The sequence below is a fragment of the Mustela nigripes genome, chromosome 3 (genome assembly GCF_022355385.1).
Source record: "Mustela nigripes isolate SB6536 chromosome 3, MUSNIG.SB6536, whole genome shotgun sequence".
Taxonomy (NCBI): domain Eukaryota; kingdom Metazoa; phylum Chordata; class Mammalia; order Carnivora; family Mustelidae; genus Mustela; species Mustela nigripes.
Genome location: NC_081559.1, coordinates 197,410,501 through 197,421,879, shown reverse-complemented (window position 1 = coordinate 197,421,879; position 11,379 = coordinate 197,410,501). Strand labels below are relative to the sequence as shown.

The following is an 11,379-nucleotide window of genomic DNA, read 5'->3' as shown; positions in this document are numbered from 1 at the left end:
CCCAGACCGCCCCCCCCACCCTCAGAGCTCCGGGGACTCAGGGCCACCCTGGGGTTCCCTCTTCACTCGAGACCTTCTCTGTTCTTGGAGCAGCCACACCCCCGAAAGCCGTCTCCAGGCGTCTCGGGCGCGCTTCTAGCTCGCGGCGGAAAGGACTCTCTTTTCCTCTGGTCTTGGAAGAACACTGAAGGGTCAGGATCATCTCTGTCCCTCCTCTCTCCCTGTGTTTCCTTCCTGGTGTGGATGAGCCACCTGCAAAGCCCCTTCCCAGCCTGACCTCTTGCTGTGCTTTCTAGCCTGCTGTGCCCCAAGGTGGACTCCCACCCCCTGCAGCCTGACCCACACCGGGGGGCGGGCTCCTCCGGCTACCAGCACTCCAGGGATTGTGTCCAGCCCCCTCTATCCACGTGACGATTCAGAATGGTGGCTGGACTCCGTCCTTAGCCAGCCACGGCCCTCAGGGAGCGTCCTTGGCCCTGGTGGGTCTCACCCGTGCGTCACATAGCAGCAGGGGCCACACTTGGCTGGGTCAGTTTGCCCCGCCTCTTTGCTCCCCTCTGTCCACCTCAGCACCTCCTCCCGACCCTGACTTGGACACCTCTTCTTCCCAGAACCCCTTTGAGGAACGGAACAGGTTCTCTGTTACCTTGCTTTGCACTTAGGGAAGCTGGTCCTAGCTGATGGGGCCTTGTTTCCCTGGTGTTAAACTGGGGTGTTAAACTGGGCCTTTTTTTTTTTTTTTTTTTTAATTTTTATTTGTTAATTTGACAGAGACACAGTGAGAAAGGGAACACAAGCAGGGGTAGTGGGTGAGGGAGAAGCAGGCTTCCTTCGGAGCAAGGAGCCCCAATGTAGGGCTTGATTCTAGGACCCTGGGATCATGACCTGAGCCAAAGGCAGATGCTTAATCAGGGAGCCACCCAGGCGCCCAGAGAGGGCCATTTTTGTAGTAAGCAGCATGAGGCTAGTCTGGGTAGCCTCTAGATCTCCACGTCCTTTCCTGCTTTGGCAGGACATAGCTTAGGAGGACCCTGGTGTGCCCAGGTGACAGAGAGGAAAGAGAAGGCATTGGCAGGGAAAAGGGTTGAGTTCTTTGGGTGGAGGGTACTGGCTCTCAGCCTTTCCTGGCAAGAGGCCCTCGCTCAGGAATACCACAGGTCTTCTGATACAGTTGGGGAGTGCTTCCCATAGTCCTTCAGCCTTGGGGTACCCCATAGGGCTTGTGCCCTCTCCAGCCCCTTTCTCCCTTGCCTGTGATCTTTGGTCTCAGGTGGAAGAGTTCTTCCTTCCTTGGGTCTTAAATGAGAGCCCCAAAAAGCCAAGCCACTGATGGGTGCAGGGAGAGTCGTGGGGGAATTTGGGGGACTCCCATCCTGTGACATCCTGTGAGTGGTCTAGACCTGGCCCCGGCATGATAATAGGCTGCCTAGTGTGGACTCTTGGTCCCCAGCCTATGAGCCTGGCTGGTTCAAACCGGCACACACAGAGCTGGGAGCAGAGCTTTGTCCTGGGCAAGCTGGAGGCAGGCAGCTAAGCAGCTGTGACGAGAGAGTGGAGGCGCTGAGACAGCCCTGACCTGTGGCCTTCCCTGTGGCCTAGTGGGCTATGCTGAGCAGCTTCCCTGGAAACAGGGTGCTAAGCAAGAGGAATCCGTGACGCTAAGCTGTGTGCTGTGGTACAGGTCCCCCGCCTCCACGTCCATTCTCCCCAAGTGACAGCCAGGTCTTGGTAGGGAGGTGTTTCCTCTCACCTCTGGAGGCCTGGAGAAAGCTCTAGAACATGTGAACAGTAACAGAGCCCTTGACTCTAGAAAGGCTGACTAGAGTCCTTCCACGGATCAGCACTTGCTTTGGGTGCTGGAAGCTTGCCGTTGGGGGGTGGGGTGCTGACTTGGGTGCATAGCAGTGCCCATGAGGGGCCAGAGGAAGGAGGGAAGGGTTCTTGGTGGCTCCTGCTGCATACGACCCTGGATGAGGTCATTGAGGGTAGTGGCTGGGATGGGCCTGGAGACGCTGAGCCATTGCCTGGTCGCATCTGAGCTGGGTTTACTCCCAGGAGAGTTTGGTCATGAGTGTCCTCAGCCCTACACACACTGTTTTGAAACTGGCAGGCACACAGCTTTCTGTGTGTCTCTGGTTGGGGCCCACTACTGGCCATCACCTCTTGGCCTGGGCTCAGCCCCTCCATTTCTGAGGGCCTTCTTTGGTGAGCCGTGTTGACTGGCCATTTCTGGTAGGCTAGTCTCAGGCATGTGATGTGTTCTGTTCTCTGTTCCTACCAGCAACACTTCTTCTATTCCCCCTCCCCCCCGCCCTGGCCAGGACACGTGACTTGGGGGGCAGGCACCAGCCACACTGTGTGTCTGGGGATTGTCCTAGATGTCTAGCCCAGCTCTGGGGTGAGGAGAATAGCCAGGGGCCATGCCGAGTCCTGGGCGCTGTGCCTGGCTGAATCTGGGGGGATAGCTCCATGGGCCTCTGGAGTGGGCTGAGTACACCATAACTTGAGAGCTTGCCTTGTGGCCACCAGGGGAGCTGTGGTGGTGGCCAGAGCTCACCTGGAGCCGACTTGCCCACCTATTCCTGAGTCGGAGCCCTGGCCCCACGCAGCTGGCTCTCCCACACATGGAGCACGTCAAGCCGCATACCTGGGCTGGGGCTTGCTTTGGTGTAAGCGAGGCACTCATGCAGGTGGTTCTCACCATGGCCTACTTCAAGTTAGGTCAGGTTAGGGATGGAGTGGGTACAGCAGGTGCTGGCTTTGATGTTCTCTGTGCGGGTGTTGGGTGTGTCCTTGGTGACTGACCTAACAGGATATGGGGCCACTTCCCAGAGTCCCAGGAAGCCACTGGGGCAGGTTCGCAGGTGGGGGCAGGAGGGCTGGAGTTGGAGCAGGGATACTGGCGCAGGGTGGGCAGCAGGACCCCTGCTATGGGGGCAGAACTGTGGCACCAGTGTGCCTGCCCCCCCCCCCCCGGCGTGTGTATGAGTGCCCTTCTCTGGAGGAGACAGCCTTGGGAGTGCCTGGAGTCTTAGAACTACAGCCTGACCTCCTTCCCAGGCCTCCCCAGCGTTTCACATGGGGCCCCATCTGCTGTCCGGATGGTGCACCTGGTAGGACCATGCTGATGTCAACTGAGGCCCTGAGCTGTGGGCCAGCGTCTGGGTGGGGGGTGCCGCAGAGCTCCCCGATCTCTTACTGTGTTCTCAGCCAGAAGTTCCCTGTGACCCCCAACGGGGAAGGAGGAGTCGTAGTGGGGGCCCCCGACTGGCTTTCTGCCCTGTTGGCAGCACGGCCCCTCCTCCCACGTGTGGCAGCTGTGCCCCTTCTACCTGGGAGCTCCGTTCCCTCTCCAGTGTCTCTTCTAGGGCCCCACAGCGGCCATGGCCCCGTGCGGTGGCCACTCTCTCCTGCAACAGGGTGCTTGTCTTTACCTGATTGGGCGCTGGCCCGCTTCTGCCCTGTGGGAGGGCTGGGAGTACCTTGCCGTGCTTCTCACCCCGCGGGTCTCCTGTCTCCACCAGCGCTCGGCTCAGGCCCTGGCTCGAGGAAACTCGTTACTCGATTGGCAGTCACACTGGTAAAAGGCCTAGGAAGCAGGGTGGGCCCATCTTTGTCCAGGCCCCAGCCAGTGTGACCCTTGTCAGAGTGCTTGGCGCTGCAGGCTCTGTTCTGAGTGATGTCTAAGGCACCCCTGTGAGGCCGCCCACCCGGCCAGCCTGGGATCCTCTTCCCAGCTCCTGGCGCCTGCGGCGAGGTAAGAGAGGTAGCAGAGTAGAGCTGTGGACACGCACCCGCGTCCGTGTCCAAATCGAGAGGAGAAAGTTCCTGAACTCTGGCTCCACGAGCAGCTGTGTGTTTCTGAGGCGGCTGCTTGTTGTTTGAGTTGCCTTTCACCCTGGAGTGCCTGCCTTCTGAACCAGAGCCTGGCTGTGGGAAGGGCTGGTTTCTGCCCGAGTCCTAGCTTTTGAGGCGTCAGAGGCTGTTGGTGCAGGACTTCAAACCCGAAACCTGCTGAGTGTTAGAGGCCTGGCTCTCCCCGGATCAGCTGAGTTCCTTGGACATTGTGAGGTCTCTTCTTAGGTCCCTTGAATACAGAGATTGACAAGGTGTGGGGCCAGACCTCGAGGATTTGGGATACAACCTTGACAAGCGCAGTGGGGGCCTCCAGCTGGGCTGAGTGGCAGCTCTGGGGTTAGTGCCCTTGGCCGTGCTTTGGAGGTTGGGCTGCGCACGTGGGTTTGGGGGCTGAGCCTCCCTAGAACCCCAGCGCAAAACAGGGCTTAAAAGACCTCTTGACCAAGTCTCGGTTTCCAGGAGTTGAGGGGTATTTGCTAAGGCCCGTTACAGCCCAAGGCCTGGGGTTAGGGCCCGTCTTCATGCGTGTGGATGGTACCTTCAGTCCCCCTTAAGTCGGGGGTTTTGGCCGGTGCACGGGAGCTGCCTGCGGCCAGGTGGGGGGAGGGGTTTCTGTCCTGGGAGGGACACGTGCCGGCTCCTGGGGTGTCTGCGGAGGGGCTTGGGGGGTACTGCTGTGGCTGGGGTGGGGTTGCTCTGCAGGTGGGGGCCTTGTGAGGGGCTGGGCAGGCTCTGCTGTGCGATGGCCACGGTGGGTGTTTATTCTGCTCCTGTCGCATGCTGGGGGCTGAGCCGTGCCGTCATACACGTCTCACCCCGGGTCTTCAGCACGTGATGTGCCCGTCCTGTCTTTGTCACTTTTTGTGCCTGAGGAAAGGGAGGCGCAGAGATGAAAGCGGCCAGCCCAGGGTCATGCCGCTAGTGACCTGTAGGCTAGAGTTTAAGCCAGCATCCATCCTGGGAAGCCCTGTCATGTTCTGAGTTGGGGGGCTCCTCTGCCTGCCCCTCCCACTGGCAGGATCTTCTTGGCAGCCTCGGTGGGCGCTGCAGGGCTGCTTCTGGAGGTACCCAGGCTCTTTTGGGCTTGGCTCTAGCATGTGGAGTGGGGCATTCTGGCCTGCCCTCACTGTCCATGAGAGGCTTGGTGTGTAGCTGGCATTGCACAGCGTCCCTGGGGAGCTGGGTCCCAGCTGGGCAAGTTGGGGTAGGTGCAGACCAACCTGGCCGCTGAGGAGGCTTAAGTCTGCCTTACCGGGTGCCCAGACCTGCCTATGGAGTTGAAGTCTTGCTCAGGAGGGCAGGGAAGACCTGGAGAGCGGGCAGGGTTCTGGAGCTGGTGATGCACCCTGTGTGGACAGACCTCCTGGGCCCAGACCAGCACCTCATTTGGACCCAAGAACATCCCAGATAATGGCCGCATGTGGACATCAGCTGTCCCTTGGCTGTGCCAGCAGCACTCTGCAGCTTCCTGCTGGCTCACTGTTCTCTAGCTCTTACCTGAGGTCGTGGGGCCTAAGGGGCAGTGACCCCACCTCTCCCCAGAGAAGGGCAGGGCCTGGTGGTGCTTCTCCATGGTGTCTATCACCTAAGCCTGTGTTGCATTTAACACAGGAGGAAGGGGGTGGGAGCTAGCCTGGAAGCCTGGGCGTTCCTGCGGCCCACGGGCTCTAGAAGAGACCAGCTGGAGGGGTGTGCAGGTCAGCCCCCGGCCCAGAGCAGCGGACTCTCGGGGCAGCGCTGGGAGGTTCGCAGCATATGCTCGGCAGCATGGGTGTTCCTCAGAAGGCCCTTGGACGGCGTCCCGGCCTCTCACCTTCACCCCACGCCCTGGCTGGGCCACCGGGACGCAGGCGAGAAGCCAGCGGGCTTCTGTTGCTCTGCCCAGGCGAGTGGTGGCTGCAGAGCGGGGGGGCCCTGCCACGTAGCCTCCCCCTAGAAGGCACTGGAGCTAGAGCCTCAGCCCCTCAGGCCCTGGAAGTGAAGGATCTTATTGTCCAGTCAGGCTTCCTCACCGGAGGCCCCGGCGGTGGGTGTGTCCTCACTTCCAAGGCTGGCGGGGGCTGAAGTCCCTCCTCCCAGGAAGACGCACTTAGAGGACACAGACACGGTCCCCTATGCCTCCGCGGGCGGCAGCAGTCTTTTCTCGGGGACTGTGGTCTAGCGAAGCCAGGCCTGTGCTGGGCTTGGCCCTGGGAGGGGGGCATGACCAAGCCCGCCCCTCCCGCCCCTCCCGCCAGGTGGAAGGGTCCCGTGGTGCCCGTGCCTGTGTGCCCTGCCCTTCACTCACGCCGCCTGTCTGGCTTCTCCATCGGCCCCTGGGGGTGGACAGGAGATGGTGCTTTCCCAGCCTGCTGCCCCTGTGCGCAGGCCTCAGCCCGTCCTAGCCGCTCCTGGGATTCCCCACTCCCCGCCGGCCCTTGGGTCCGGAGCTGGCATTGGCCCGCCCCTGCCAGGCCCCTTCCTCCAACCTGAGCCCGGCCAGCTCCCCTTCCTCATGATACACGTTTTAATTCTAGGCCTGACTTAGAAGTGGAGATTTTTAGTACAGATAACCTGTGGTGTTTGTGTGGCCATGGGTTTTGTGAGTGAGGCCTTTGTCAGCCCCAGCCCCCCACCCGCACTGGTCCTCAGGGCGCAAGTCCCATCACTCACTAGCCCCAGGCCTGGCACACAGGTGCCCAGAACTCCCTCGGCCTCCCGCAGCTCCTTGGCTCAGGGTACCCAGAGCCCTGAGACCATGGGATGGCGGCCGGTGTTGACCGAGGGTCCCGTGGGTGTGGGTGTGGCCAGGCAGCTCCCCCGGAAGCGTCCGGGACTTCAAGGGAAGCTTGCACCTGGTGGCTTTCCGGAGGTTTCCCGCAGCTGATGAGCCCAGGCCATCTGCCCGCTTACCCTCAGCTGGCTGTGGGAGAGTCTCCCAAGTGGACATCCAGCTTACCCTCAGCAGAACCCTGCCTCCCCCCGACCCCCAGCATTCCCTGACCTCTGCCCCTGCAGGTTTTTACCAGCCAGGGCCAGGCTTGGGGAGCTGTGTCTGCCCTGAAGGGACGCTCAGCTCAAGTCTTTGCTCTTGTATCTCTTGGTTTCTCTGTGGGTCTCTGCTACCCCTGGAGGGCCAGGCCCACAGCCTGTGTATTTCTCTGAAAGGCACCAAATGGGCACTTAGGACGTATGTGTGGAACCAGAGACCCAAGACCAGAGTTGAGCCTCGGCCCGCTGTCGGCATGTGCAAGGACTCCCGGGAGGGGGCGGGGTGCTCCGGGCAGCGTCTGGGCCTCAGGTCTGCAGGTTCCCAGAGGAAGGGGCTTTGCCGCCTACGGAGCCAGGTGGGCAGTCTGTCTTGCCCGTGACCCCAGTTCTTTCCTCTAGGCAAGCACTGTGCCCACACACCCTTGTTCCAGGCCAGCTAGGCCTCTCTCCCTGCCACAGCTCTGTGCCGCTAGCTTGTAGGAGGGTCCCTGCAGGACGCCAGCCTCGCTGCTTGGGTGGCAGCTGCCTTCTTGCCTGTGCTGGCCAAGGAGGGCTAGAGTGGAAGTCTGAGCCAGGTCCCCAGCCCCCAGCACAGGGGAGCATTGTCTGCCGCTGCTTGATAGCTGCTGGCTATGTGCCACTGCCAGACTTGGACAAGAGTCTGTGTTCCCGTAGGTGTCCCGAAATCAGGGCCTCCAGGGCACCCCTGAGACCGTCCCGGGCCCCTGGGTTGGGAAAAGGCTCCAAGCCCCAGTGTGGCCCAGCCCGTCCCCACTAGTGGGTCTACCTCAGTGGGGCTCAGTAACCTCTGCAAGCCCCCAAGGGCCACTTTTGTGTCACCTGCCTCTCCACAGGAGCCCTACTGGCCGTGTGTTGGCCGTGTTCCAGGGAGAGGGCCCGTCCCTCCGGAGCAGTGGCCCTGGCTGCCTCTCCGCACCTGTAGGCCCTTCTGCAGCAGGAGCCCACGGGGCGGGCTGGTGCGTGCGTGTGCACGTCCTGCAGGTCTGTGAGCTCATCTCCCTTTCCTTCTTCGCAGTGTACTAACGGTCACTTGATGTGCGCTGGCTGTTTTATCCACCTACTAGCAGATGCCCGGCTGAAGGAGGAGCAGGCCACGTGCCCTAACTGTCGTTGTGAGATCAGTAAGAGCCTTTGCTGCCGCAACCTGGCCGTGGAGAAGGCCGTGAGCGAGCTGCCCTCCGAGTGTGGCTTCTGCCTGCGCCAGTTTCCCCGCTCCCTCCTGGAGAGGCACCAGAAAGAGGAGTGCCAGGACAGGTGACCTGCGGGCCGGTCTGGCCGCCAGAGGCTTCCCCGCATGCCGGGGCTTGGGGCGGGGCTGGAGGCCAGCCTGCTGCAGGCGTGGCCCCAGAGTGCGGGATCTTCTGGTCGGTCTTTGTTGCCCTGGCCCTGGGCTCTGCACACATTAGCCCAGGGACAGCCTTGCCGGAATGGGCCGGGCTGAAGCCACTCAGGACCTGAGCCCTGGCGGGGAACAGGAGTGGGCCCCACTCTGGACCCACTGGCTGTTTGGACATGCCCCTGGCTCTCCAGGGTTCCCTGGCTGCATGGGGGCCTCTTAGAAGAGGGCCCAGGAGAGCACGGCCAGCTCTGGGAGCTCAGCACAAAGCTGCACAGGCGCCCGACCCAGTCCTTGCCGGCCTGCCCTGCTATCCTCCGGTGCTCAGGCCCGTGAGCCTCACGTGAGGCAGAGCTGCACTGGGTCCAAGACCATGGTCAGTGGCCACCGTTGCCAAGCAAAACAGTCTTCCCAGCAAAGGATGTAGGTGGCACGTGGATTCACAGCTCTCCTGTGCTCCTTCTCCCTCAGTCTCTCACACGCACACGGACTCCTTCCTGGGGGCTGGCACACGGTGAATATGTCCTTCAAGGCATAGTTTGTAGGAGTAGGGCCTGGACAGGGGCCCGACTTTGGAGGACTGCTGGGCAGAGCCACCTCCCGCGGGGCGCAGCCCATGACCACGGTGCTCGCCTCCTCCCCAGGGTGACCCAGTGCAAATACAAGCGCATCGGCTGCCCGTGGCACGGTCCCTTCCATGAGCTGACGGTGCATGAGGCTGCCTGTGCCCACCCCACCAAGACGGGCAACGAGCTGATGGAGATCCTCGACGAGATGGACCAGAGCCACCGCAAGGAGATGCAGCTGTACAACAGCATCTTCAGCCTGCTCAGCTTTGAGAAGATCGGTTACACAGGTGAGGCGCCCCGCCGCCCACTGCATGCCGCACGGGGGGCAGGGGGGTATGCGGCGGTCGGGACCTGAGGGAGCAGTGGGCTCTGAGCAGCAGGCACAGGCTGTGCTGGGTGGCCAGGCTCTGGACAAGCTCTCAGTGAATGGGAGGACACCTTGGGGGAGAAGACGTGCCAGAGGCCAAGCACGGGAGGGGCCGGGGCAGGACCCTGGGGGCCCCTGCATGGCTCTCAGAGGCTCTCTCACCTGTCCTCCCCTCCCTGGTCCCACCACCCTAACACGGTGGCGTCCTACTGCGCAGGGCTGCACAGCCCTTGGGACGGTCAGTGTCTGAGCAGAAGGTGGGTGTATCTTGGAGGGCCCGGCAGCCAGGGGCCTGCCCTGTGGAGCCAAAGGCGAGAAGAGCACTCAGCACATCCGGTCCTGCAGGCAGATACTGCTGTGGCCGCGGGGCTCCTGAGGCCATCAAGAAGATGCCCAGGGGCAGGGCTCCTGCGTGAGCTGAGGGTGCTCCGCTCAAAATGCAGAGTTGGGAGTGGACGCCCAGGGACGGGCAGGCTGGACCGCGCTCAGGCCCGCTGGATCTCACGGGCTCTCCTGGCCACGGCCACTGCTTTTGGACATGCTGGGGAGCAGGAACCAGGCCAGGGCCTGGTCCAGACACAAGAACAGCAAGAAGCACCTGCTGACACAGGGGCCGCTGAGGGAGACTGCGGCCCTCTACTGCTCAGCCCACAGCAGGCAGCCGGCTCAGCATCAAGGGCAGCCACAGGCAACCGGTCACGCCATGCCATCCTGCCTGGACTAGACCTGGCTAGGTGCGGGCCTGCACAGGCCTGAGAGGCGAAGGGCCCGGCAGCCTCAGCACCAGAAGGTCATGGCCCACGGTTAGTTGCAGCCTCAGCTGCCCTGCTGGGCGCCATGGCGCAAACAGTCCAGGCCAGGCCTTGCCGGTCTGGGCGGGCCGAGGCATCAGGACGGTGGCGGTGGCCGGGCAGGGACCCCCGTGCACACAGGAAGGACTGGCCGCCTCCGTGGAGGGACTCGCGGGCCACGGGCCCCGGGCTGTGCTGAGAGAACTGTGTGACAGCACAGGCGCCCAGCACCGGGCCACACGCCGGCGCTCCGCCTTGCGCCCCATACAGGCTCTCGGGCCACGTGCCCGCCCGCCGGCTTTTCTGGCAGCTCTGTATCCGAACCAATAAAGTGCACTTGTTCTCAGAACGCATCCTGTCTGTGTGTCTGCTTACCCACGCCCCCGGGTGGGCCTCCCTCTGCCTGGGCTGGGCCCTGGGGGAGGCAGAGCGGGAGGCCAGCAAGGGTCGGGCCGCTCACTTCTTTCAGCGCCCGGACTCCCTGCGGCTAATGCGTGTCACTTCTGTTTGTAGTTGTTTCCCCCAAGCTTGTGTGCGCCTCCGTTTGCCATAATTGCGTTTGATTTGCCTTGTGACAAGCAGAGCACGCTCTGTCCTGCGGGTAAGTTGCCTTCCTCCCCGGCTGAGCCTCTGTCCTCGCTCGGCCTCTGGAAGGCGCCGCCCCCGGCCCCGCCTGCACTGACTGCCGGCTCTTCCCGGCCTGTCTGTCTCCACAGAGGTCCAGTTCCGGCCTTACCGCACGGATGACTTCATCACGCGTCTGTACTACGAGACGCCGAGGTTCACGGTGCTGAACCAGACGTGGGTCCTGAAGGCGCGTGTGAACGACTCGGAGCGGAACCCCAACCTGTCGTGCAAGCGCACGCTGTCCTTCCAGCTCCTCCTCAAGAGCAAGGTCACGGCGCCCCTGGAGTGCTCCTTCCTGCTGCTCAAGGGCCCATACGATGACGTGAAGATCAGCCCCGTCATCTACCACTTCGTCTTCACCAACGAGAGCAACGAGACGGACTACGTGCCGCTGCCCATCGTCGACTCCGTGGAGTGCAACAAGCTGCTGGCCGCCAAGAACATCAACCTGCGGCTCTTCCTGTTCCAGATCCAGAAGTAGGTGGCTCCGCCCGGCTGCCCGCGCCTGCCCACAGTGGCTTCGCCGTGCCCGCTGACCGCTTCAGCGGAGGAGGAGGAGGAGCCGCCAACGCGAACACTGGGAAAGTCTGCATGCGTGCGCGAAGGTGTGAGTGCGCGCGCCTCGCCCTCTGCCCTGCCTCCCCTGTCCCGAGCACCGGAGGCCGGGCTACCTGCGGAGGAGACGGTGGTTCACGGACGCGATGGGGCTAAGCCCAGCGGCCACGCCCTGGCCCCCAGCGGCACAGTGAGGCGTACTGTCCGCGCTGGGCTGGGCTCAGGGAGCACGCTGACTTCAGACGGCATATTTGATTGCGATTAAAAAGGCACCCTTGTTTCCTA

General features: G+C 62.5%; 1 protein-coding gene across 4 annotated transcripts in view; it reads left to right on the top strand.

Moving 5' to 3' along the window:
* Positions 1-11,379, top strand: part of LOC132014405 (transmembrane protein 276) — a 14,675-nt gene extending 3,296 nt beyond the window's left edge. The window contains exons 1-4 of one of the 4 annotated variants that reach the window (XM_059395399.1): positions 108-191; positions 7,865-8,103; positions 8,830-9,041; positions 9,339-10,261. In XM_059395399.1, coding sequence (XP_059251382.1) covers positions 7,883-8,103; positions 8,830-9,041; positions 9,339-9,877 — 972 coding nt within the window. In that variant the 5' untranslated portion in view covers positions 108-191; positions 7,865-7,882 and the 3' untranslated portion in view covers positions 9,878-10,261. Of the gene's footprint in view, positions 1-107; positions 192-5,480; positions 5,744-7,864; positions 8,104-8,829; positions 9,042-9,338; positions 10,262-10,628 lie in introns of those variants that run through there. The other 3 variants (XM_059395400.1, XM_059395402.1, XM_059395398.1) reach the window with 3 other exon arrangements.